At 42.6% G+C, this 27,200-nt stretch overlaps 1 protein-coding gene, 1 long non-coding RNA gene and 3 other non-coding genes across 8 annotated transcripts; 1 reads left to right on the forward strand and 4 right to left on the reverse strand.

The window, feature by feature from the left end:
- Window positions 1-66: 66 nt before the first annotated feature.
- LOC109872516 (uncharacterized) lies at window positions 67-7,691 on the reverse strand. Of its 3 annotated transcripts, none has more exons than XR_002252470.2 (9): window positions 7,562-7,691; window positions 6,673-6,744; window positions 6,260-6,303; window positions 6,017-6,085; window positions 5,615-5,667; window positions 3,653-3,696; window positions 3,199-3,268; window positions 2,942-2,977; window positions 67-2,075 (listed from the first exon to the last, which is right to left on the reverse strand). It is a non-coding gene; the product is annotated as an uncharacterized LOC109872516 (long non-coding RNA). The 3 variants fall into 3 exon arrangements; XR_002252468.2 differs by lacking the exon at window positions 67-2,075 and adding an exon at window positions 2,576-2,675; XR_002252467.2 differs by lacking the exon at window positions 67-2,075 and having other exon boundaries at window positions 2,576-2,977.
- On the reverse strand, window positions 3,464-3,603 carry LOC116358210 (small nucleolar RNA SNORA8). Its single transcript, XR_004206089.1, has one exon. It is a non-coding gene; the product is annotated as a small nucleolar RNA SNORA8 (small nucleolar RNA).
- On the reverse strand, window positions 3,763-3,899 carry LOC116358209 (small nucleolar RNA SNORA8). Its single transcript, XR_004206088.1, has one exon. It is a non-coding gene; the product is annotated as a small nucleolar RNA SNORA8 (small nucleolar RNA).
- Window positions 5,731-5,864, reverse strand: LOC116358211 (small nucleolar RNA SNORA18). Its single transcript, XR_004206090.1, has one exon. It is a non-coding gene; the product is annotated as a small nucleolar RNA SNORA18 (small nucleolar RNA).
- Window positions 7,692-7,922: 231 nt separating the features above from the next.
- si:ch211-209a2.2 (L-asparaginase) lies at window positions 7,923-25,672 on the forward strand. Of its 2 annotated transcripts, XM_020463780.2 has the most exons (7): window positions 7,923-8,187; window positions 8,479-8,574; window positions 9,027-9,190; window positions 23,928-24,011; window positions 24,508-24,607; window positions 24,815-24,877; window positions 25,324-25,672. In XM_020463780.2, exons 1-7 carry the CDS (start codon window positions 8,077-8,079, stop codon window positions 25,492-25,494), a joined length of 789 nt encoding a protein of 262 aa, XP_020319369.1. In that variant the 5' UTR covers window positions 7,923-8,076; the 3' UTR covers window positions 25,495-25,672. The 2 variants fall into 2 exon arrangements, with proteins under 2 accessions (XP_020319369.1, XP_020319370.1); XM_020463781.2 differs by lacking the exon at window positions 8,479-8,574 and having other exon boundaries at window positions 25,324-25,627.
- Window positions 25,673-27,200: the final 1,528 nt, after the last annotated feature.

Raw genomic sequence — 27,200 nt, forward strand, 5'->3', positions numbered from 1 at the left:
GTGAAAGTAGATTTATATGGGTCTGAAGGAGTTGCTGAGATGGCAACTTTAGGCTTGAACCGCAGGTTCATCAGGTTGTTAGAACAATTTATTGGGGGAGAGTCTGATGCATAAAATTTACCACATTGAAATACTGTACAGATTAAAACATGTGATGCTATATCAATTTTTACTTTTGTGAACCTGCAAGAGCATGCATTTCCATATTTAAAAAATATCTAGGCCTACTTCTCCCGGAGATCAGATAACACGATTGAGCGTCTTGAAAATAAACATGCAGTTCATATTCCCCTTTAGAAAAAAGCTATACCCCTCCCCACTCCATGGTATACAGTTCAAAACATGACTGTACATATACTATACCGGAGCTCCAAGTCTGGGACCAAAAGGCTACTGAACAGCTTCTACCCCTAAGCTATAAGACTGTTGAACAGTTAATTGATGATTTTTGTACTTTTTAAATCTGCATTGTTGGGAAAGGGCTCGTAAGTAAGCATTTCACAGTAAAGTCTACATCGGTTTTATACGGAGCATGTGAAGCATTTCATGGTAAAGTCTACACCTGTAGTATTTGACATGTGACAGTTACAGTGCATTTGGTAAGTTCAGACCTCTATACTTTTTCCACATTCTGTTACGTTACGTCTTAATCTAAAATGTATTAAATTGTCTTTTTCCCTCAATCTACACGCAATACCCCACAATGACAAAGCAAAAACAGTTTTATTTTTGCAAATGTATAAAATCTCCACCAGGACATATTACATGTACATAAATATTCACCCTTTACTCAGTACTTTGTTGAAGCACCTTTGGCAGTGATTACAGCCTCGAGTCTTCTTGGGTATGACAATACAAACTTGGTACACCTGTATTTGGGGTATTTCTCTCAACCTGCTCTGCAGATCCTCTCAAGCTCTGTCAGGTTGGATGGGGAGCGTTGCGGCACAGCTATTTTCAGAGATGTTTTGATCGGGTTCAAGTCTGGGCTACTCAAAGACATTGAGACTTGTCCCAAAGCCACTCCTGCATTCTCTTGGCCGTGTGCTTAGGGTCATTGTCCTGTTGAAGGTGAACCTCACCCAAGTCCGCGGTATTGAGTGCTCTGGAGCAGGTTTCTATCAATATCTCTGTCTACTTGACTCTCTTATTGCAAGGGTAGGGGTGTTTACCTCAGTGTCCTGGCTAAATTCCCAACCTGGCCCTCAAACCATCACGGTCACCTAATAATCCCCAGTTTACAATTTGCTCCTTCGTCCATGTAACTATTCCCCAGGTTGTTGCTGCAAATGAGAATGTGTTCTCAGTTAATTTACCTGGTAAAATAACAGATAAATCAATAGGACAATTTGTGGTACCCTTTCCCAGATCTTTGCCTCAACACAATCCTGTCTTGGTCTACGGACAATTCCTTTGCCCTCATGGCTTAGTTTTGCTCTGCAATGCACTGTCAACTGTGGGAACCTATATATAGACAGGTGTGTGCCTTTCCAAATCATGTCCAATCAATTGAATTTACCACAGGTGGACTCCAATCAAGTTGTAGAAACATCAAGGATTATCAATGGAAAAAGGATACACCGGAGCTCAATTTCAACTCTCATAGCAAAGGGTATAAATACCTATGTAAATAAGGTATGTTTGTTATAGACTGGTAAAATTGTCGACTTTGCTTTAACATTATGGGGTATTGTTTGAGCATTTTTTTGTTTGAACAATTTTAGGAGGCTGTAACCTAACCAAATGTGGAAAAATATAAGGGGGCTGAATACTTCCCGAATGCACTCTAAACTTAGATTTGATATTCTCCACCGATGCTAGGGGAAATAGGCTAATTAGTAGAGGACGGAAAATCCAAATTCTAATGGATTTCCTTCTACATTGGAGGACGGTATGGACACGACCAGGAAATTAGACGTCTGAAGGAGTGGACGGCAGTTCACAGCAGGATCTGTACAGACTGTTCTTGGCACAGAAACAGAGCCCCATACTGTTTGATCCTCAATTTAATGAGAGCATAAACCCTCAATGAGATTACTCTCATCGGTAGTCTTCCTGAGATCTTACAGCAAGCCCTGGGAGGAAAATAAAAAGGCACAAGGCATTAGAAAAATCTCAAATTCCATCACTACAGATTATATCAAAAGTATGAACCAGAGAGCCAAGACACAAATTGGGAAGAACTCAAGACGATTTTTTGAACAGCTGTTATTGCGAGGGAGTGATTATGTAGTGAAACATCAGGGCAAAGACGTGCGATAGTTAAAATTATGCCCTTGTCCAAACAATCGGGTTTATCTAGTCTAACGAGCAACACCAAAAATCTGCACACATGCGTTGAAGCTCAGCCTCGACACCAGTGAGACTGTTCTGGAAATTGTGCAAGGATTATAGGAACCTTTCAAGTGTCTGGCTCTGATTACCGCAGCACACATGTGTATTGAGTAGGTTTCTAATTGACCAACTAGCTGCATCACAACCCACCATAACCGTCAAGCCCATTGCATCAAGTGCACATCCGCATGTGCGGAGTGAAATTTAACCACAAACAGAACAAAATACAGAGACAACTTGGTTAGGCTGAAGGGCATCCTTTAATCTTGTGACCCACATGACATTTTGAACCAGTAGGGCGGACACCCGCTAAACCATATAGTAACACTGAAACAGATCACCTGTTGATTAGAAATACATTTTGGGTAAACTTTAGATACATTTCCTTCAATGCATTAATAAGCAGGCATGATCTAGGCACCGATGTAATATTGAATAGGAGTCATGTTGCCCGTGGAGACTGCAGACCACCCATGGCAAAAAGGATCTGCATTGAGTCACCAGGGGCGCTGCTGTGGGATCACTGCGTGAAGGACCAGCAGTGGGAAAGCCCGACAGGCCCCCTTTGAAAATGATCCGGAACACATCACACCGAGTAGCTCCTCACCTGACTCTGATCATTTGTTGGCCAGGGATGCACAACCTGAAAGAGACAATTCACTAAGTTAAATATAAATAAATTGGGAGTAACTCAGCTAACTTTGTTTCCAATAGAGCACCTCCAGCATGGCGCTGGTGAGACCCACTGGAAGGTTTACTTTATGGTCAATTCCACAGCAAGTCAGGAACGGTATATCCCAAGAGCCTTGGTATATGACCAAAGTGATGACAGCCAAAAAGTCCAGGAAGACAAAAGGGGGTTACCTTCACTGGAGATGTATCATTCAGCCAAGTTCTGGTGTACTGGATGATCAAAAGACCAGTCCTGGTGTACCTGAAGTGAAGTCAGCACTTAATTACTCAACACCTTAAAAGACACTCCAGCACAGCATTTATCACACCTCATGGCCAGTATTCTTAGCCTTTAATACACACTTGAACATCTTAATGCCCAGAAACATTACTTTGATACATTGACAGTCTCAATTTGGGACATCATTGTCAGGGAGTAGCCCACGGAGAAGGAAAGTGTTGTCTCTGCACAAATACCAGGGCGCCAGGCACAAACCAGCCCAGAGCCTAACGATGCCATATGAAGAGTTGATCTTGCACTGTGTTATGAACAGAACAGCCCGTGGTGAAGGCTGGCTGCAGATACCATACAGTGCTACTCAGTGGGCACTCTGCTAGCATCACGAGACTGTACACAAATACTCACTTAATTCATTACCCTCAGAGCCCTTGGCACATGATACAACAGGCCTGTCAAGAGAACACAGATTAAATTTGCATACCGGAAGTTCAATGATGGAAACTTAATGAGAAGTGAAATGTCTCGACAGATATACCAGGACGCCACACACAAAGACATGGAGACCAACGATGCCATATGCCGAGTTTCTCTTGCACTGACTAATGAACAGTCCAACCGGAGTAGCAGCTGGCTGCAGATACCATGCAGTGCGGTGATCATAGTCTATTGCTCCCATATACCGCAGGGATTCAAAACTAAATCCCATGACTGAAACCTAAGTTCCTCAGATCAGATGGTCTGCGGGCCAAGTTATAACCATCATGCTTTTAGGCAAAGAGGTAATTTTGTAAATTTAACTGCAAGTCGGAACAATGAACCCCCGCCCACATATCTAAAAGGATTTCACTCAAGGTAATTTAAATTGTCCCCAGGTTCATACCAGTCAGCCATATCGGCAGTCCCAAGAATCAGTCCCCTACAGGAATTACAGTATTTCAATTAAAATGTTTAGGACAAAAATAGTGGTGGAAACAATAGAACTATAAAAAAAAATGGAAAGTGTAGGGGGCAGTATTTTCGCTTTTGGATAACAAAAAACGTATTCATTTTAAACGGCCTACTTCTCATGCCCAGAAACTAGAATATGCATATAATTGTCAGTTTAGGATAGAAAACTAAAGTTTCCAAAAGTGTCAAAATATTGGTGAAAACCTGAGGAAAATTTTATCCTGAAAGCTCAGTTCCATTGGGTGCCTTGCTTCCATTTAAAAAGGGACATCAACCAGATTCCTTTTCCTATGGCTTCCTCAAGCTGGGAACAGTCTTTATGTTGAAAAATTAACGAGAGAGATGTTCTTACATAAACGCTTGTTATGCTTTCGATGAAAAGCTTTATTGAAATCTGACATGCCAGTTGGATTAACAAGCTGTGTTTTGCTATATTGCACTTGTGATTTCACAAAAGTGCAGTTTTGTAATTTAATTTGGAGCTGTACAATTCAGAGGATGTTGATGAAAATGATCCCACTAATGGGATGGGTGCGTGAAGTTAAGGAAATGTAACCTTTCATATTTAGCGCGCAGTATAATTTAGGCATGAATTAAGGCGTCACAGCAAACCCACAGGATACTCAAAATAAAAAATTCTATAACTTCCAAAACAGGTATACAAGTTTGGAGTGCCAAGATTAAGGCTTCAAAACAGCAATCCATCAGTCATCGACTGGTCAACGCGTCAAAGAGCATCTGCGTTGACCAGGGCTAAAATAGAACTTACTTTGACGCAGATTACGCTGCAAGTCCTGCCCCTCCCATCTCATTGGTTTATATAAGCAGTTACCCACATGCCATCTCCTGACTGGTTATACCCACATGGGTGATCAAAAGACGAACCATTGCCCGTCAGTGTAGTAATCCTATGAAAGTTGATTTACCAAACACCATAACATTTCGAAGAAAAAGCCTGGGAGGGATGACTAGAAACGATTCAGTTGACCGTCGTGTGTATGGATTAATTGTCGGAGTAGAGGACCTTGTGCATTTCAGGTAAACTACTCAAAGTTGATATCCCAGGACAAATTAGCTAGAAAGTGCACGCTAACTAGTTTGACCTGTTCCCAAATTAATGTAATTGGTTCAGAGTTTATTTTGACCTGTATGTCGTGATCGCGTTTGGTGTAGCGGGACAAAATACATTCATGCACAATGGTGCATGCACGCAGCCGGTTTGGGTTCCGTTTAAGACTAATATTGAACACATTACCACAATTTCCAGTGACCGAATAGACATGGCAGATTAGAAAATGACAGTAAGTGTGCTAACGGTGTACCCGTAATGGAATAGTCCACTGAGACAGGTACAAATTAAGACGTGCCATTAAAATGTTTGGCACTTGATAGACTAAAAAGTCAGCCCTCAATACTCACCAACGGGCCGCTCTGCATCAGGGCTTGAGCCACCCTGTGGCCATTTGGTAGACCTACATCAGACAAGCAGGTCATTAGAAACAGTGTCACTTTAAAACAGAGCTGCAATTTTGAGTATTTGTTCTGTAGTAATATCTCACAGGGCTAATGGTAGTAGCCCTGTGGGTAAAGCGAAACCACAAATTTGTTCTTTGAGGCATTTCCAACGACTAGGGCCCACAGTGAGGAGTCTGTCGGGATAGGCCTCAGTACAGCACAGGAAGTTAATACAAAGCACTGAGGATTATCAATAAAGTGGACTAGGCATTGCAAGTAGTGAAATTAACCACTCCATATAAAACTGCATGCCAAGGTTTATTTGAGTTAACTCAATTAGATTAGATCTTGGACAAACAAACTAACATGACTCGGCGAATGACCACACGCTCAGGAACTCTTGGGTATTCAGGGCGACTCAGTTGCTCCTTGAAGCTGTTGAAGCAATGGAAAGTAGTGAATTCAATGAATATGAACATTGGTTTACAGCATTTACATCACCGGTTTGTTCAGAAAGGCATACCTTAATCACAATTCAGAGCAGTTGAACATTTAAGCCAATCATCATTACTTCCACTAATATATCAAGCTTAAGGTTACCAAACATACCCGAGTTTGATCTTGAATTAAACATCTTCATATTAAGCTTTTCCCTGAAAGATGAAGGCAATGGATAAATGGCAAATACTTTGTATTAATACATGTACAAATTGATTGTCTTTTGCTGCTGCCACACTCTGGTGTCTTAGTTCTCTGTAGTGTTGGTGTCTTGCCATTAATATTTTATTTTTAGTCCCAGCCCCCCATCCAAGCAGGAAATCATTATAAATAATTTCTTAGCTGACTTGCCTAGCTAAAGATAAATACATGTCCAGTCTCATAAGTAACACTGCTGCTAGGTGAGCACAGCAGTGGGTTGCAAGAGAATGGATTGCTATGTGCACCGCACCAGCACTAAGGCCCACGATGTCAAGGCCCCAACTGGCACTGTGCTTACAAAGACATAACAGGAAATGTCTTACCACATGGAAGAGCTTCTGGCGCACAGAGTTCTTGCTCAACTCAAGATAGCCAAATGTGGGGCCTGTCATTTCCTGCAATTATCAAGGATCAGAGGGAATAAGGCATGCGAAGCAAAATCATAAAATAACGTTAGATGCCCATAGTTCGTTAAATACAATTTGAGATGTAACACATTATCGTTCAAAGCTATATTCGCAAACAATAGTTCATTAGTTTGGGTAACGACCTTTAGTCCCAGAGAAACATTACTGACGTTATCTAGCAGATTATTTAACGAGCCTCAGCCTGTATTTAGTCAACTAACGTTAGCTAGGTTAAGACTGGTTATCGAGGATGTTACGGGCCTCATTGTCACCAATACAATGAATCTGTAAAGACGAAAGCAAACCCGACAGTTCTATAGCCATGTCACATCGATGGAATTCACCCATTGAATCTAGGAAACTCCATACGTAGCGGTGCACATGGCATTTAGCTAGCCAGTTATCTTCGGGCCTGTTTGCTAACAAACTAGAAAAACTACAGCAGTCTAGTCAAAACAACCATAGGCTGCCACCACAATATAGTTATATTAGCCAATAGACAAGCCATGACAAAATAGCTAGCTACTTGTAGATTGATGCCTCTTTTGCAAACGTTAACGAGTTAACGTTAGCCAGCCATTTGCAACACCGCGTGGCAGGGAAGCACGGTCACAACTATTCAAATTGTATTTGTCACATTCGCCGAAAACAGCAGTGAAATGCCTACTTAAAAAGCCCTTAACCAACAACAGTTAAGAAAATAGAAATTACAAATATTGAGAAAAAAAAATAAAGAGAAGCATCTAAACATTGAAACCACAATGTGGATGAACACATTACATATTACTCAGTAATTCAATTGTACCTTCATTACTGCATTTAGCAGCACCGTCGACAGAGCATGACAGCATGCTACTTTAACAAACCGATCCTGAAGACTGACGAAATGAGACCGTTCAAGGCGTCTGGAGAGTATTTATAAGACAACGCTGGCAGAAAACGCTTTACGGCATACCACCACAACCAATCATAGTCGTGGATGTTTTGCTGCAAGATGGCTAGGTACTATTTTCCCATACAGACGACAAACATGAAACATTCAATTAATGTAAATGATAATACTTGCATTTGTAAACACTTTGAATGCTATGTCCATGAAGTTAAGTTAATGATGTTCATTACAATACGTTCAACAAGTCACATCTGTTTGATATGCATGTGCTATGTCACGTGACGGGTGGGAACTTTCGAACCCGGGAAACCATTCATTTATTTTTGATGTTAGTGAGTAATTTAATTATTTTGAACCCCAGACAGGCCCTGTAGTGGTTTTGCCTCTCAATAAAAGTTTATATTGCGAAAGCTTAGTAATTCGCCACCATGGGTATTTATCAATCAAAAGGAAAGATCCCTGAAGAAGTTTACAGATTTTGGTCAGCTGTGGCATCATCCATCCGTCTGGGATGGTTGGGGACTGATGATATGGCAAAGGTTGGTGTGTTTAGCCAGCAAACTAAAGTTCTCTAGTAAACCAATATAACGTTATAGAGTAGTAAGGCTCTATAAAGGCTAACTAGCTAGCGTTTGCGCTGAACTATGTCAGCGTCTAGCCAGCTAGCTAACCGTTGGATGCATCAATCACAGTCGGTCAAAAGTACAACGTTATTGGTGAACTGTCTGTGTTCTTCAGTCAAGTCAATCAATGTCAATATGAAACTATAATCCATGATACTACATTGAATATAGCCTTCTGCAAGGTTAATTTTCTTGAACTAACCGTAGGAGATGAAGGTGTGCCAGCTTGCCATTTTCCCCATGCTGTTGAATGCCTCTGCTTTGCAAGGAGACATTGTTGGTCTTGAGGGACACTTACAACAGGTAACGTTACCCAGAGTATTATTATTGACCAATATATATCTATATATAGCTTTTTCACCATTATGTTTTGAGCCACGTTACAATTGATATAGAGAAGTATGGGGACACCCTCTCTCGAAGTAAGGGGGTAATGTAGCGACCTCTTGGCTTAACTGTTAAGGCGTTGGTTTGACGGTCATTGGACCCAGGTCCAAGTCCCTCTTCGGGGTTATCTCCCGAATTCACTACAATATAAGTAACTACTATTAGAATAGCTAGTAGTACTTACTTAGTTAGCTAGCTACTGTGTTATACAAGTGAATTTGTGGGAAGGGAATCCTGTAACCTAACGTTACTAACGTTAGTTTATGAAAACATTGCTACTGTATCATCATTTAGAGCAATTTAATTCGGTTGACATAAGTAGTGATACTTAGGAAATTAATCCCAAAATGTTGACTGTCATGCTTTAGGGAGCTGATGTGTCTGTGTCAGACGGACATGGGAGGACACCTCTCCACCTGGCTGCTGGTGAGGGGGATGTCGAGACTGTCCGATTCCTGCTGAAGAAGGGAGCGGATGTCAACGTTAGGGATTTTGCGAGAGAAACTGCTCTCCGAGATGGCATTCGCTGCAAGTGAGAAAACAAACCTCAATCTTCGATTATCTGTGTCTGGTTGGGCCCAGTGGTATTTGCATTTTAGTCATTTAGCAGATGCTCTTATCCAGAGCAATTTACAGTAGTGAGTAGGGTTGCAAAGGGTTGGAAACTTTCCAGGAAATTTTCCATGGGAAGTTAAGCCAGAGAATTGGGGAATTTTGCTTATATTCATCAAAAAAGTTAGCTTATAACAGTGAACCTTTTTTGTGGGATACACATAAGGCAATTCTAGGGCTTGTGGCATATTTTGGTTAAACTATTCACAATTCAATGGAATTGCAACCCTCTGCATGCACAAAAAGAGAGAATCTGAGAGAGCATACTTAAATCCACACAGGACAACGGATAAGACAGGAGAAGTACTCCAGATATAACAAACTGACCCAAGCCCCCCGACACAAACTACTGCAGCATAAATGCTGGAGGCTGAGACAGGAGGGATCAGGAGACACTGTGGCCCCATCCGGTGATACCCCCGGACAGGGCCAAACAGGAAGGATATAACCCCACCCACTTTGCAAAAGCACAGCCCCCACACCACAGCCCCCACAACCACCAACTTACCATCCTGAGACAAGGCCAAGTAAGCCCTTCAAAGATCTCTGCCATGGCACAACCCAAGGGGGGGCGCCAACCCAGACAGGATGATCACGTCAGTGACTCAACCTACTCAAGTGACGCACCCCTCCTAGGGACGGCATAAAAGAGCACTAGTAAGCCAGTGACTCAGTCCCTGTAATAGGGTTAGAGGCAGAGAATCCCAGTGGAAAGAACCGGCCAGGCAGAGACAGCAAGGGCGGTTCGTTGCTCCAGAGCCTTTCCGTTCACCTTCACACTCCTGGGCCAGACTACACTCAATCATATGACCCACTGAAGAGATGAGTCTTCAGTAAAGACTTAAAGGTTGAGACCGAGTCTGCGTCTCTCACATGGGTAGGCAGACCATTCCATAAAAATGGAGCTCTATAGGAGAAAGCCCTGCCTCCAGCTGTTTGCTTAGATATTCTAGGGACAATTAGGAGGCCTGTGTCTTGTGACCGTAGTTTATGTAGGTATGTACGGCAGGACCAAATCAGAAAGATAGATAAGAGCAAGCCCAAGTAATGCTTTGTATGTTAGCAGTAAAACCTTGAAATCAGCCCTTGCCTTAACAGGAAGCCAGTGTAGGGAGGCTAGCACTGGAGTAATATGATGAAACTCTTTGGTTCTAGTCAGGATTCTAGCAGCCGTATTTAGCACTAACTGAAGTTTATTTAGTGCTTTATCCGGGTAGCCGGAAAGTAGAGCATTGCAGTAGTCTAACATAGAAGTAACAAAAGCATGGATTAATTTTTCTGCGTAATTTTTGGAAAGAAAGTTTCTGATTTTTGCAATGTTACGTAGATGGAAAAAAGCTGTCCTCGAAACAGTCTTGATATGTTCGTCAAAAGAGAGATCATGGTCCAGAGTAACGCCGAGGTCCTTCACAGTTTTATTTGAGACGACTGTACAACCATCAAGATTAATTGTCAGATACAACAGAAGATCTCTTTGTTTCTTGGGACCTAGAACAAGCATCTCTGTTTTGTCCGAGTTTAAAAGTAGAACGTTTGCAGCCATCCACTTCCTTATGTCTGAAACACAGGCTTCTAGCGAGGGCAATTTTGGGGCTTCACCATGTTTCATTGAAATGTACAGCTGTGTGTCATCCGCATAGCAGGGAAAGTTAACATTATGTTTTCGAATGACATCCCCAAGAGGTCAAATATATAGTGAAAACAATAGTGGTCCTAAAACTGAACCTTGAGGAACAACGAAATTTACAGTTGATTTGTCAACCATTCACAGAGACAAACCATTCACAGAGACAAACTGATATCTTTCCGACAGATAAGATCTAAACCAGGCCAGAACTTGTTCGTGTAGACCAATTTGGGTTTCCAATCTCTCCAAAAGAATGTGGTGATCGATGGTATCAAAAGCAGCACTAAGGTCTAGGAGCAGGAGGACAGATGCAGCCTCGGTCTGATGCCGTTAAAAGGTAATTTTACCACCTTCACAAGTGCAGTCTCAGTGCTATGATGGGGTCTAAAACCAGACTGAAGCATTTCATATACATTGTTTGTCTTCAGGAAGGCAGTGAGTTGCTGCGCAACAGCTTTTTCTATTTTTTTTGAGAGGAGTGGAAGATTCGATATAGGCCGATAGTTTTTTATATTTTCTGGGTCAAGGTTTGGCTTTTTCAAGAGAGGCTTTATTACTGCCACTTTTAGTGAGTTTGGTACACATCCGGTGGATAGAGAGCCGTTTATTATGTTCAACATAGGAGGCCCAAGGACATGAAGCAGCTCTTTCAGTAGTTTATTTGGAATAGGGTCCAGTATGCAGCTTGAAGGATTAGAGGACATGATTATTTTCATCATTGTGTCAAGAGGTATAGTACTAAAACACTTGAGTGTCTCTCTTGATCCTAGGTCCTGGCAGAGTTGTGCAGACTCAGGACAGCTGAGCTTTGACGGAATACGCAGATTTAAAGAGGAGTCCGTAATTTCCTTTCTCATAATCATGAACTTTTCCTCAAATAAGTTCATTCATTTATTACTGCTGAAGTGAAAGCCATCCTCACTTGGGGAATGCTACTTTTTAGTTAGCTTTGCGACAGTATCAAAAATACATTTAGGATTGTTCTTATTTTCCTCAATTAAGTTGGAAAAATAGGATGATCGAGCAGCAGTGAGCGCTCTTTGATACGGCACGGTACTGTCTTTCCAAGCTAGTCGGAAGACTTAGGTTTTAGGAATGCAACTGCATCTAGGGTATTGCGCAAGGTTAAATTGAGTTGAGTAATAACCAACGATTAATCTAACCTAACAATTCCACAACTACTACCATATACACACAAGTGTAAAGGGATAAAGAATATGTACTTAAAGATATATGAATGAGTGATGGTACAGAACGGCATAGGCAAGATGCAGTAGATGGTATTGAGTACAGTATATTTATTTTACCTTTATTTTTCTAGTTAAGAACTAATTTGTATTTTCAATAACGGCCTAGGAACCTAGTGGGTTAACTGCCTGTTCAGGGGCAGAACGACAGATTTTGTACCTTGTCAGCTCTGGGATTTGAACTTGCAACCTTTCGGTTACTAGTCCAATGCTCTAACCACTAGGCTACCCTGCCACCCCAAGGGGTAGCCTGAGACATTAAAGTGTCATAGTTTAAAGTGGCTAGTGATACATGTATTACATAAAGATGTCAAGATGCAGTAGATGATATAGAGTACAGTATATACATATACATATGAGATGAGTAATGGAGGGTATGTAAACATTATATTAAGTGGCATTGTTTAAAGTGGCTAGTGATACATTTTTTCCATCAATTTTCCATCAATTTCCATTATTAAAGTGAGCTGGAGTTGAGTCAGTATGTTGGCAGCAGCCACTCAATGTTAGTGGTGGTTGTTTAACAGTCTGATGGCCTTGAGATAGAAGCTGTTTTTCAGTCTCTCGGTCCCTGCTTTGATGCACCTGTACTGACCTCGCCTTCTGGATGATAGCGGGGTGAACAGGCAGTGGCTCGGGTGGTTGTTGTCCTTGATGATCTTTATGGGGCCTCCCGGGTGGCGCCCAGGCTCTGTCGTAACCAGCCGCGACCGGGAGGTCCGTGGGGCGACACACAATTGGCCTAGCGTCGTCCGGGTTCGGGAGGTTTTGGCTGGTAGGGAAATCCTTGTCTCATCGCGCACCAGCGACTCCTGTGGCGGGCCAGGCACAGTGCGCGCTAACCAAGGTTGCCAGGTGCACGGTGTTTCCTCCGACACATTGGTGTGGTTGGCTTCCGGGTTGGATGGCGCTGTGTTAAGAAGCAGTGCGGCTTGGTTGGGTTGTGTATCGGAGGACGCATGACTTTCAACCTTCGTCTCTCCCGAGCCCGTACGGGAGTTGTAGCGATGAGACAAGATAGTAGCTACTAAACAATTGGATACCAGGAAATTGGGGAGAAAAAGGGGTCAAATTCACACAAAAAAATATTTTAAAAAAAGCTAATCTTTATGGCCTTCCTGTGACATCGGGTGGTGTAGGTGTCCTGGAGGGCAGGTAGTTTTCCCCCGGTGATGCATTGTGCAGACATCACTACCCTCTGGAGAGCCTTACGGTTATGCGAGGAGCAGTTGCCGTACCAGGCGGTGATACAGCCAGTATGCTCTCGATTGTGCATCTGTAGAAGTTTGTGAGTGCTTTTGGTGACAAGCCGAATTTCTTCAGCCTCCTGAGGTTGAAGAGGCGCTGCTGCGCCTTCTTCACAACGCTGTCTGTGTAGGTGGACCAATTCAGTTTGTCCGTGATGTGTACGCCAAGGAACTTAAAACTTACTACCCTCTTCACTACTGTCCCGTCGATGTGGATAGGGGGGTGCTCCCTCTGCTGTTTCCTGAAGTCCACAATCATCTCCTTAGTTATGTTGACTTTGAGTGTGAGGTTATTTTCCTGACACCACACTCCGAGGGCCCTCACCTCCTCCCTGTAGGCAGTCTCGTCATTGTTGGTAATCAAGCCTACCACTGTAGTATCGTCTGCAAACTTGATGATTGAGTTGAAGGCGTGCATGGCCACGCAGTTGTGGGTGAACAGGGAGTACAGGAGAGGGCTCAGAACGCAGCCTTGTGGGGCCCCAGTGTTGACGATCAGCGGGGTGGAGATGTTGTTACCTACCCTCACCACCTTGGGGGCGGCTCGTCACGAAGTCCAGGACCGAGTTGTACAGGGCGGGGACGAGACCCAGGGTCTCGAGCTTGATGACGAGTTTGGAGGGTACTGTGGTGTTACATGCTGAGCTGTAGTCGATGAACAGCATTCTCACATAGGTATTCCTCTTGTCCAGATGGGTTAGGGCAGTGTGGTTGCGATTGCGTCGTCTGTGGACCTATTGGGGTGGTAAGCAAATTGGAGTGGGTCTAGGGTGTCAGGTAGGGTGGAGGTGATATGGTCCTTGAGTAGTCTCTCAAAGCACTTCATGATGACGGAAGTGATTGCTACGGGGCGGTAGTCGTTTAGCTGAGTTACCTTAGCTTTCTTGAGAACAGGAACAATGGTGTCCCTCTTGAAGCATGTGGGAACAGCAGACTGGGATAAGGAATGATTGAATATGTTCGTAAACACACCAGCCAGCTGGTCTGCGCATGCTCTGAGGACGCGGCTGGGGGTGCCGTCTGGGCCTGCAGCCTTGCGAGGGTTAACACGTTTAAATGTTTTACTCACCTCGGCTGCAGTGAAGGAGAGTCCGCAGGTTTTGGTAGCGGGCCGTGTCAGTGGCACTGTATTGTCCTCAAAGCGAGCAAAGAAGTTATTTAGTCTGTCTGGGAGCAAGACATCCTGGTCCGCGACGGGGCTGGTTTTCTTTTTGTAATCTGTGATTGACTGTAGACCCTGCCACATACCGCTTGTGTCTGAGCCGTTGAATTGCAACTCTATTTTGTCTCTATACTGACGCTTAGCTTGTTTGATTGCCTTGCGGAAGGAATAGCTACACTGTTTGTATTCGGTCATGTTTCCGGGTTACCTTGCCCTGGTTAAAAGCAGTAGTTCGCGCTTTCAGTTCCGCGCGAATGCTGCCATCAATCCACGGTTTCTGGTTTGGGAATGTTTTAATCGTTGCTGTGGGTACGACATCGCCGATGCACTTTCTAATGAACTCGCTACCAAATCAGCGTATTCGTCAATGTTGTTGTTGGACGCAATGCGGAACATATCCCAATCCACGTGATCGAAGCTGTCTTGAAGCGTGGAATCAGATTGGTCGGACCAGCGTTGAACAGACCTGAGCGCGGGAGCTTCTTGTTTTAGTTTCTGTCTGTAGGCTGGAAGCAACAAAATAGAGTCGTGGTCAGCTTTTCCGAAAGGAGGGCGGGGGAGGTCCTTATATGCGTCGCGGAAGTTAGAATAACAATGATCCAGGGTTTTACCAGCCCTGATTGCGCAATCGATATATTGATAGAATTTAGGGAGTCTTGTTTTCAGATTAGCCTTGTTAAAATCCCCAGCTACAATGAATGCAGCCTCAGGATATGTGGTTTCCAGTTTACATAGAGACAAAAAAAGTTTGTTCAGGTCCATCGATGTGTCTGCTTGGGGGGGAATATATACGGCTGATGTTCAAGAGGTGGACATTGAGGAGGTCCAGGGAAAGAACATGGAGGCCTGAGAGGAAGACAACCAAAGCTTTAGTTTCTAGACAATCATTTTACACATATGTTGAAAACGTTTTTGGGAAATGTGATGGATCATTGGGAATCCTTCAATTTTCCCTTTCTTTTGTTGTTCAGTGAAATCATCCCATGTGAAGAGTCAACTCATTTAATTAAAGTTCAATTCAGAACTAAATTAATATTTTTTATTTCTCTTGGAAGGTTTTCATAATTTGCAATTATGAGAAAGTGAGAAAAGAAATCCAGAAAATCACATTGTAGGATTTTTTATGAATTTATTTGCAAATTATGGTGGAAAATAAGTATTTGGTCAATAACAAAAGTTTATCTCAATACTTTGTTATATACCCTTTGTTGGCAATGACAGAGGTCAAATGTTTTCTGTAAATCTTCACAAGGTTTTCACACACTGTTGCTGGTATTTTGGCCCATTCCTCCGTGCAGATCTCCTCTAGAGCAGTGATGTTTTGGGGCTGTTGCTGGGCAACACGGACTTTCAACTCCCTCCAAAGATTTTCTATGGGGTTGAGATCTGGAGACTGGCTAGGCCACTCCAGGACCTTGAAATGCTTCTTACGAAGCCACTCCTTCGTTGCCCGGGCGATGTGTTTGGGATCATTGTCATGCTGAAAGACCCAGCCACGTTTCATCTTCAATGCCCTTGCTGATGGAAGGAGGTTTTCACGCAAAATCTCACGATACTTGGCCCCATTCATTCTTTCCTTTACATGGATCAGTCGTCCTGGTCCCTTTGCAGAAAAACAGCCCCAATGCATGACGTTTCCACCCCCATGCTTCACAGTAGGTATGGTGTTCTTTGGATGCAACTCAGCATTCTTTGTCCTCCAAACACGACGAGTTGAGTTTTTACCAAAAAGTTATATTTTGGTTTCATCTGACCATATGACATTCTCCCAATCTTCTTTTGGATCATCCAAATGCTCTCTAGCAAACTTCAGATCGGCCTGGACATGTACTGGCTTAAGCAGGGGGACATGTCTGGCACTGCAGGATTTGAGTCCCTGGCGGCGTAGTGTGTTACTGATGGTAGGCTTTGTTACTTTGGTCCCAGCTCTCTGCAGGTCATTCACTAGGTCCCCCCGTGGGGTTCTGGGATTTTTGCTCACCGTTCTTGTGATCATTTTGACCCCACGGGGTGAGATCTTGCGTGGAGCCCCAGATCGAGGGAGATTATCAGTGGTCTTGTATGTCTTCCATTTCCTAATAATTGCTCCCACAGTTGATTTCTTCAAACCAAGCTGCTTACCTAATGCAGATTCAGTCTTCCCAGCCTAGTGCAGGTCTACAATTTTGTTTCTGGTGTCCTTTGACAGCTCTTTGGTCTTGGCCATAGTGTAGTTTGTAGTGTGACTGTTTGAGGTTGTGGACAGGTGTCTTTTTTTTACTGATAACAAGTTCAAACAGGTGCCATTAATACAGGTAACGAGTGGAGGACAGAGGAGCCTCTTAAAGAAGTTACAGGTCTGTGAGAGCCAGACATCTTGCTTGTTTGTAGGTGACCAAATGCTTATTTTCCACCATCATTTGCAAATAAATTCATTAAAAATCCTACAATGTGATTTTCTGGATTTTTTCCCCCTCACATTTTGTCTGTCATAGTTGACACTTTTTAAGTGGGAGAACTTGCACAATTGGTGGCTGACTAAATACATTTTTGCCCCACTGTATTTCTGTCTCCATATGATATGGTAAATGTATCCAATGTAAAAAAAAAACATCAACATTTACACTACCGTTCAAAAGTTTGGGGTTACTTAGAAATGTCTTTGTTTTTGTCCATTAAAATAACATCAAATTGATCAGAAATACAGTGTAGACATTGTTAATGTTGTAAATGACTATTGTAGCTGGAAACAGCTGATTTTTAATGAGATATCTACACATGCGTGCAGAGGCCCATTATCAGCATCTATCACTCCTGTGTTCCAATGGCACGTTGTGTTAGCTAATCCAAGTTGATCATTGTAAAAGGCTAATTGATCATTGCCCATCTTAATCTTTTCTTTTTATAGGCCAGTCTGAGATATGGCTTTTTCTTTGCAAATCTGCTAAGAAGGCCAGCATCTCGGAGTCGCCTCTTCACTGTTGACGTTGAGACTGGTGTTTTGCAGGTAGTATTTAATGAAGCTGCCAGTTGAGGACTTGTGAGGCGTCTGTTTCTCAAACTAGACACTCTGATGTATTTGTCCTCTTGCTCAGTTGTGCACCAGGGCCTCCCACTCCTCTTTCTATTCTGGTTAGAGCTGTTCTGTGAAGGGAGTAGGACACAGTGTTGTACGAGATCTTCCATTTCTTGGCAATTTCTCACATTGAATAGCCTTCATCTCTCAGAACAAGAATAGGCTGACGACTTTCAGAATAAAGGTCTTTGTTTCTGGCCATTTTGAGCCTGTAATCAAACCCACAAATGCTGATGCTCCAGATACTCAACTAGTCTAAAGAAGGCCAGTTTTATTGCTTCTTTAATCAGAACAACAGCTTTCAGCTGTGCCCCACGTCTATTTATATTGGCACAAGCACTTTTCATGACACAAACTGTTCACACCCCTCTTTTTGTCAGAGAGAAAATGTAACAGGTTAAAGGCTTATTTCTTGCAATTCTACACATTTTGTCATGAGGTGCAGATAACATTTTGCAGTTTTAAAGCACATTTTCTTGCAATTCTATGCATTTTGCCATGTCTATTCATGTGATATTTAAGTGACTCAAACATTACAACAAAATCTAAAAAATATTAGCTGACATGGGCTAGTTGATCTGGAACTTTCTGACAAGTTATAAATAGCTATCTTATAACAGGAAAACTGAAGATGCACTACCCAATTTTGAAATCACAATTCTGTATACCTCTGGTTCTTCTTTGGACACTGTGTTAACTAACCTCCAGACGAGCTTCAATGTCATACAACTCTCCTTCCGTGGCCTCCAACTGCTCTTAAATGCAAGAATAACTAAATGCATGCTCTTCAACCGATCGCTGTCTGCCCTGCACGCCTGTCCAGCATCACTACTCTGGACGGTTTGGACGTAGAATATGTGCACAACTACAAATACCTAGGTGTCTGGTTAGACCGTAAACTCTTCTTCCAGACTCACATTAAGCATCTCCAATCCAAAATTAAATCTAGAATCTGATTCCTATTTCGCAACAAAGCATCCTTCACTCATGCTACCAAACATACCCTCGTAAAACTGACCATCCTACCGATCCTCGACTTCGGCGATGTCATTTACAAAATAGCCTCCAACACTCTACTCAACAAATTGGATGCAGTCTATCACAGTGCCATCCGTTTTGTCACCAAAGCCCCATATACTACCCACCACTGCGACCTGTACACTTTCGTTGGCAGGCCCTCGCTTCATACTCGTTTCCAAACACACTGGCTCCAGGTCATCTACAAGTCTGCTAGGTAAAGCCCTGCCTTATCTCAGCTCACTGGTCACCATAGCAGCACCCACCCATAGCACACTCCCCAGCAGGTATACTGGTCACCCCCAAAGCCAATTTTTCCTTTGGCCACCTTTCCTTCCAGTTCTCTGCTGCCAAATCACTGAAGCTGGAGACTCATATCTCCCTCACTAGCTTTAAGCACCAGCTGTCAGAGCAGCTCACATATCACTGCACCTGTACATAGCCCATCTGTAAATATCCCATCCAACTACCTCATCCCCATACTGTATTTATTTATTTATCATGCTCCTTTGCACCCCAGTATCTCTACTTGCACATTCATCTTCTGCACATCTACCATTCCAGTGTTTAATTGCTATATTGTAATTACTTCGCCACCATGGTCTATTTATTGCCTTACCTCCCTTATCCTACCTCATTTGCACATACTATATATAGACGTTTTTACTGTATTAATGACTGTTTGTTTATTCCATGTGTAACTCTGTGTTGTTACGTGTCAAACTGCTTTGCTTTGTCTTGGCCAGGTCACAGTTGCAAATGAGAACTTGTTCTCAACTAGCATACCTGGTTAAATAAAGGTGAAATAAAAAATAGAAATAAATATATTCTGCTATTACAACTTCCAAGACTAAGTTGAAAGCCAGACTGAGCTGCGTTTTTTTTTTATCAATACAGTGAGGGAAAAAAGTATTTGATCCCCTGCTGATTTTGTACGTTTGCCCACTGACAAATTGATCAGTCTATAATTTTAATGGTAGGTTTATTTGAACAATGAGAGACAGAATAACAACAACAAAGATCCAGAAAAACGCATGTCAAAAATGTTATTGCTTGATTTGCATTTTAATGAGGGAAATAAGTATTTGACGCCTCTGCAAAACATGACTTAGTACTTGGTGGCAAAACCCTTGTTGGCAATCACAGAGGTCCGATGTTTCTTGCGGTTGGCCACCAGGTTTGCACACATCTCAGGAGGGATTTTGTCCCACTCCTCTTTGCAGATCTTCTCCAAGTCATTAAGGTTTCGAGGCTGACGTTTGGCAACTCGAACCCTCAGCTCCCTCCACAGATTTTCTATGGGATTAAGGTCTGGAGACTGGCTAGGCCACTCCTTTGTTGCCTTGGCCGTATGTTTTGGGTCATTGTCATGCTGGAATACCCATCCACGACCCATTTTCAATGTCCTGGCTGAGGGAAGGAGGTTTTCACCCAAGATTTGACGGTACATGGCCCCATCTATTTTCTGTTTGATGCGGTGAAGTTGTCCTGTCCCCTTAGCAGAAGAACACCCCCAAAGCATAATGTTTCCACCTCCATGTTTGACGGTGGGGATGGTGTTCTTGGGGTCATAGGCAGCATTCCTCCTTCTCCAAACACGGCGAGTTGAGTTGATGCCAAAGAGCTCCATTTTGGTCTCATCTGACCACAACACTTTCACCCAGTTGTCCTCTGAATCATTCAGATGTTCATTGGCAAACTTCAGACGGGTATGTATATGTGCTTTCTTGAGCAGGGGGACCTTGCGGGCGCTGCAGGATTTCAGTCCTTCACGGCGTAGTGTGCTACCAATTGTTTTCTTGGTGACTATGGTCCCAGCTGCCTTGAGATCATTGACAAGATCCTCCCGTGTAGTTCTGGGCTGATTCCTCACCGTTCTCATGATCATTGCAACTCCACGAGGTAAGATCTTGCATGGAGCCCCAGGCTGAGGGAGATTGACAGTTCTTTTGTGTTTCTTCCATTTGCGAATAATTGCACCAACTGTTGTCACCTTCTCACCAAGCTGCTTGGCAATGGTCTTGTAGCACATTCCAGCCTTGTGTAGGTCTACAATCTTGTCCCTGACATCCTTGGAGAGCTCTTTGGTTTTGGCCATGGTGGAGAGTTTGGAATCTGATTGATTGATTGCTTCTGTGGACATGTGTCTTTTATACAGGTAACAAGCTGAGATTAGGAGCACTCCCTTTAAGAGTGCCCCTAATCTCAGCTCGTTACCTGTATAAAAGAAACCTGGGAGCCAGAAATCTTTCTGATTGAGAGGGGGTCAAATACTTATTTCCCTCATTAAAATGCTAATCAATTTATAACATTTTTTACATGGGTTTTCAGGATTTTTTTGTTGTTATTCTGTCTCACACTGTTCAAATAAACCTACCATTAAAATTATAGACTGCTCATTTCTTTGTCAGTGGGCAAACGTACAAAATCAGCAGGGGATCAAATACTTTCCCCCCTCACTGTATAGAGTACGAGTCAAACGTTTGGACACACCTACTCATTCCAGGGGTTTTCTTTATGTCATGTTGTTCGTAATAATGATGATCAGACCAAGCTTGCATAGAGTTCCACATGTTTAATAAAGGAAGTGAAACTTAAGCTAATACAAAACAAATGAAAGAATAAACGAACCGTGATGACAATGTAGTGCGAACAAGCAACTAAACATAAACAATATCCCATAACCCACAGGTGGAAAAAATGCAACTAACGTATGATCCCCAATTAGAGACGACGATTACCAGCTCCTCTAATTGGGAATCATACACAAACACCAACATAGAAAAATAAACCTAGAACCCTGACCATAGAAAAATAAACCTAGTCACGCCCTGACCTACTCTACCATAGAAAATACAGGCTTTCTATTGTCAGGACGTGACACTTTATTTGACTATTTTCTACATTGTAGAATAATAGTGAAGACATCAAAACTATGAAATAACACATATGGCATCATGTGGTAACCAAAAAAGTGTTTTTTGAGATTCTTCAAAGTAGCCACCCTTTGCCTTTTTGACAGCTTTGCACACTCTTGGCATTCTCTCAACCAGCTTCATGAGGTAGTCACCTGGAATGCATTTCAATTAACAGGTGTGCCATGTTAAAAGTGAGTTTGTGGCTCAAATGCATGAAGAAGGAAAGAAATTCCAATCAGTTCAGTTGTGACAGGGTAGGAGGTGGTATACAGAAGCCCTGGTTGGCGAAAACCAAGTCCATATTATGGCAAGAACAGCCCAAATAAGCAAAGAGAAACAACAGTCCATCATTACTTTAAGACATGAAGGTCAGTCAATCTGGGAAAATGTCAAGTGCAGTCACAGTCTTCAAGTGTAGTCACAAAAAACATTAAGCTCTATGATGAAACTGGCTCTCATGAGGACCGCTACAGGAAAGGAAGGATAAGTTCATTAGAGTTACCAGCCTCAGATATTGCGGCGCAAATAAATGTTTCTCAGAGTTCAAGTAACAGACACACTTCAACATCAACTGTTCAGAGGAGACTGCGTGAATCAGGCCGCTATGGTCGAATTGCTGCAAAGAAACCACTACTGAAGGACACCAATAAGAAGAAGTGACTTGATTGGAACAAGAAACACGAGCAATGGACATTAGACCGGTAGAAATCTGTCCTTTGGTCTGATGAGTCCAAATTTGCGACTTTTGGTTCCAACCGCCGTGTCTTCGTGAGACACAGAGTAGGTGAACGGATGATCTCTGCATGTGTGGTTCCCACCCTGAAGCATGGAGGAGGTGGTGTGTGGGTGCTTTGCTGGTGACACTGATTTATTTAGAATTCAAGGCACACTTAACCAGCATGGCTACTACCGCATTCTGCAGTGATTCGTCATCACCTCTGGTTTGCTTTTAGTGGGACTATCATTTGTTTTTCAACAGGACAATGACCCAACACACCTCCAGGCTGTGTAATGGCTATTTGACCAAGAAGGAGAGTGATGGAGTGCTGCATCAGATGACCTGGCCACCACAATCACCCGACCTCAACCCAATTGAGATGGTTTGTGATGAGTTGGACCGCAGAGTTAAGGAAAAGCAGCCAACAAGTGCTCAGCATATGTGGGAACTCCTTCAAGACTGTTGGAAAGGCATTCCTACAGGAATAGAAAATAGTAAAAATAAAGAAAAACCCTTGAATGAGTAGGTGTTTCCAAATTTTTTACTGGTACTGTACAGTATATTTAAAAATAATTGTGGTGGGGAGATCCCCGTTCCCCTGCTGCCGATCCCTCGGGGTGTGCCCCACAGTTTGGAAACCACTGATGTAGGCAATACCCGCACGGTATCTGCAAGCCGTTGGTTAGAGTACACGTGCCAATTCCAGAGTGGACACATTCGCTATATAACATTATATGACAAAATGATCAGTGGAGTTCAAAATTCGATGGAGACCCATTTAACATGTGTTTTTTTGGGGGGTTAACCGCAAAAGTAATTTGAATGAAAGTTAACAACTTTGGTGAGAAAATGTGCATTGTAATGGGTGCGTGTCGGTGGCAGGGAAGTCAGGGGCAGGAAAATGAACTTGGTAAAAACGGAGTTGTTTAATAAGTGCTCATAAAACTACAAAAATAATATATATACAAAAATAATATAAGTGGGTACAAAACTCCTCGCACACTGACACATGACTTGCACATAACATACAATAAAACAATCTCCGACAAGGACATGAGGAGAAACAGAGGGTTAAATACACAACATGTAATTGATGGGATTGGAACCAGGTGTGAAGGAAGAAAAGACAAAACCAATGGAAAATGATAAATGGATCAGTGATGGCTAGAAGGTCGGTGACGTCGACCGCCCAAACAAGGAGAGGGACCGACTTCGGCGGAAGTCGTGACATGCATATTGTTTTTGTGTGGATTTTAGAATATATGCATGAAAATTCTTCACCAATTGGATGTAAACATAGTTTGACGTGGAAATAAAAGTGCTGAAAACAAATTGGCTTCCTAGTGAACAAGCTATGGAAAAATACTGGAGTTTTGGTGCAGGTACAGCCAACTAGAGCAAAAATAATATTGCAATATTGTCTTACGATAAATAACTGTATACATGTCCCCCCCATCACTAATGGCATGTCAATTATACAATAACTGCAAATGTATATATTTACACATTATTTGAAAGATTTCCAGAAAAGAGTTTTCCTCATGTTTTTATTATGCATCAGTATATAAAACTCCAAATGGGAGACCTCATCTGAGATGAATGGCTAGACTAAAGGTCTTTTACCAGGAGTCCCTCAACAACATGACTCTTCATTGTGTCCGTACAGGAGCATAGAGGTTGTGTCCCAACTGATGAGTGAGGGGGCTCACCTGGAGACATCCTCTCTGGAACTGGGGGTTGAGATGTGTTGGTGGGTGAGCTAAATGAAGTAGCCAGCTACTGAATGTATTGAATCGTATGGTTAACTTAAACAGCATATAACCTAGCTGTGGTCACCAACACTGGTCCTAGAGAGCAATGGCATTTGCAGGTTTTTGTTCCCCCCAGATTCTGCTAATCAACTGTTCATCAATACTTTCATTAGTTGAATTATGTATCGTATGTTAGTACTAGGCTGGGACAAAAGTCTTGCAAAACTAGTCCTGCAGTGACCAGGGTTGGTGACCACTGGCATATATTGAATGTCACATCTCAGAACTATTTGTGCACTTATAATTATATGAAAATGATCACTGCTTAATATCCCTATGTGTAGAAGGGCTGCGCATTTAATGTATTGAATTCATCACATTTTTATGAAAATGTTTGATTTCCTTACTGTCATACATAGAACTGACCTTTGAATCCATAATAATTGGGAATGACACCATATTTGAGATGTAATTAAAGGCCTCTCTTGTCTGCAGCCTTGCATTCTTGGGAGACTTCAAGCAGATGGAGGTGTGGAAGCAGGCAGGAGTTAGCTTCAACTTTGCTGATGCCGATGGCAGAACTCCTCTGCATGTGGTGGGTTTCTACTTTCCCATAAATCTTCCCTGTAACATGATTTTGTGCTTAGCAGTACTATGATTTAGATATTGTCAGAATAACATTGTGGTCTGGCATGACCTAATTCTTTGATGATATTGAAGTACACCAATATACAGAATGAAACATGTTGATAGATAGAACTGCAATGCATACAAAAATGCATGTAACTTTGGTTTATTCTAGGCTGTCTGCACTAACCAGCCAGACATGGTCAGGTTCTGCATCAGGAACGGCTCCAGTCTTGAGGTATTGAATTCTCCACAACCAACCAGGTTTAATATAGTACAGTGGAAAGTATTCAGACTCCTTAACTTTTTCCACATTTTGTTACATTACAGCCTTATTCTTAAATGGATTAACCCTGTTTTTGCTTTGTCATTGTGGTATTGTGTGTAGATTGATTAGGCAAATGTTTTATTTAATCCACTTTAGAATAAGGCTGTCATGTGGAAAAAGCGAATGGGGTCTGAATACTTTCCGAATGCACTGTACGTCCAAGAAATTACATTTATTCAGAAAAATGGGCAATTCACAGGTGATAATCTGTTATACCATTTCTCATTTCTAATTACTTCTATAACTTATCCAAATGGACCAGTAGCCTTAATCTATCCTATACGTTGTGATAATCACACCCTTGGCTACCCCTAAAAGGACAGTCTGAGTGATTTGTGTCCGTATTGTCACTGTAGCAACGCGACCTCTTCAACAACCAGCCGGTGGATGATGCTCGGCGTCTGGGTCTGCAAACCCTGGTGGAGATGCTGAGCAATGAGGCCCAGAAGGAAGCCTTCGAAAAAACCAAGATCAATGTGGAGGAGCAGATGGCCAGAGGCCTGGTAGAACTCTCCCTGGTCCCATAACATGGACACAATTAGCCCCATTATCCTTATCTAGTACCTAATTACCTAATTTGTTCACTCTTTTTAATTTTACAACTCATTTGTCTCCTACTGAAATGCTTAATGTCAAAATTGATAAATGTTGAGAATTATATTTTGCTGTTTGCTCTTCTTTTATTTTCTTAGCTCATTTGCCCATGTTAATTGTATTTTTATGGTTGATAATAGTTTATGTTATGACTCATCAGTATTTTAATTAACATGTCCGTTGACTTTTGTTTACAGTAAAAAGCAGCATAAATCTTAGCGGAAATATTTTTTGTGCGTTCACGTTCTAGACGGAACTATGAATCTCATAAATGTTTGACTTGCTAACTGGTTGAACGCAGCACCAGTATAACTACAACCAGTTAGCAAGTCAGAAATGTCAGTTTTGCTAGTTCCAACTAGCATGTCAAAGCTGGATGGTCTTTGGTTGGTGGACCATTCTTTTTTTACAACCCTATCCTATCCAACAAGGTCACAGTCAATGTGCTGGATGTCAACGAGTTCCCTCCGGAGCTCACCATTCCCTTTGACACGTTTGTCTGTGAAAATCCAAAAGTATGCCAGGTAATTCAGACCAACAATGCTACGAACAAGGATCTTCCTGCTGTTGGACAGAAGTTCTTCTTCAAGTCCCCCAGGGAAATCAGAAACATGAATTTCACAGTGCGAGACTTTGGAAACAACACAGAGGGGATAGTGACCAAGCGTGTGGTGTTTCAGAGGCGAGTCCAAGAGTACTATGTGGTGGTGGACAGTGGCTACCCAGACCAGAGCAGCACTGGCACCCTCACTGTCCGCATGTGTATCTGTGAGACCGACGGGTCCCTCCTGTCCTGCACGGCAGAAGCAGTCTTCCTACCAGTGGGTCTCAGCACCGGGGCAGTGATGGCCATTTTACTGTGCATGGTCATACTCCTGGTGATCGTGGTGCTCTAGGCCTGAGACGGCAGAAGAAGAGGGAAACAAATCCAAATCAAATTGTATTTGTCACATACACATGGTTAGCAGATGTTAATGCGAGTGTAGCGAAATGCTTGTGCTTCTAGTTCCGACAATGCAGTAATAACCAACGAGTAATCTAGCTAACAATTCCAAAACTTCTACCTTATACACATAAGTGTAAAGGGATAAAGAATATGTACATAAAGACATATGAATGAGTGATGGTACAGAGCGGCATAGGCAAGATGCAGTAGATGGTATTGAGTACAGTATACACATATGAGATGAGTATGTAAACAAAGTGGCATAGTTTAAAGTGGCTAGTGATACATTGAGATATAAGCTGTTTTTCAGTCTCTCGGTCCCAGCTTTGATGCACCTGTACTGACCTCGCCTTCTGGACGATAGCGGGGTGAACAGGCAGTGGCTCGGGTGGTTGTTGTCCTTGATGATCTTTATGTCCTTCCTGTGATATCGGGTGGTGTAGGTGTCCTGGAGGGCAGGTAGTTTGCCCCAGTGATGCGTTGTGCAGACCTCACTACCCTCTGGAGAGCCTTACGGTTGTGGGCGGAGCAGTTGCCGTACCAGGCGGTGATACAGCCCGACAGGATGCTCTCGATTGTGCATCTGTAGAAGTTTGTGAGTGCTTTTGGTGACAAGCCAAATTTCTTCAGCCTCCTGAGGTTGAAGAGGCGCTGCTGCGCCTTCTTCACAATGCTGTCTGTGTGGGTGGACCA

Source organism: Oncorhynchus kisutch, linkage group LG28 (assembly GCF_002021735.2).
Source record: "Oncorhynchus kisutch isolate 150728-3 linkage group LG28, Okis_V2, whole genome shotgun sequence".
Lineage (NCBI taxonomy): Eukaryota > Metazoa > Chordata > Actinopteri > Salmoniformes > Salmonidae > Oncorhynchus > Oncorhynchus kisutch.

Coding starts and splice junctions, on each gene's coding strand:
- si:ch211-209a2.2 (XM_020463780.2), top strand. CDS start 8,077: ATGGGTATTTATCAATCAAAAGGAAAGATCCCTGAAGAAGTTTACAGA. Junction 24,012..24,507: donor CTGGGGGTTGAGATGTGTTG/GTGGGTGAGCTA, acceptor TCTTGTCTGCAG/CCTTGCATTCTTGGGAGACT. Junction 24,608..24,814: donor GCAGAACTCCTCTGCATGTG/GTGGGTTTCTAC, acceptor GGTTTATTCTAG/GCTGTCTGCACTAACCAGCC.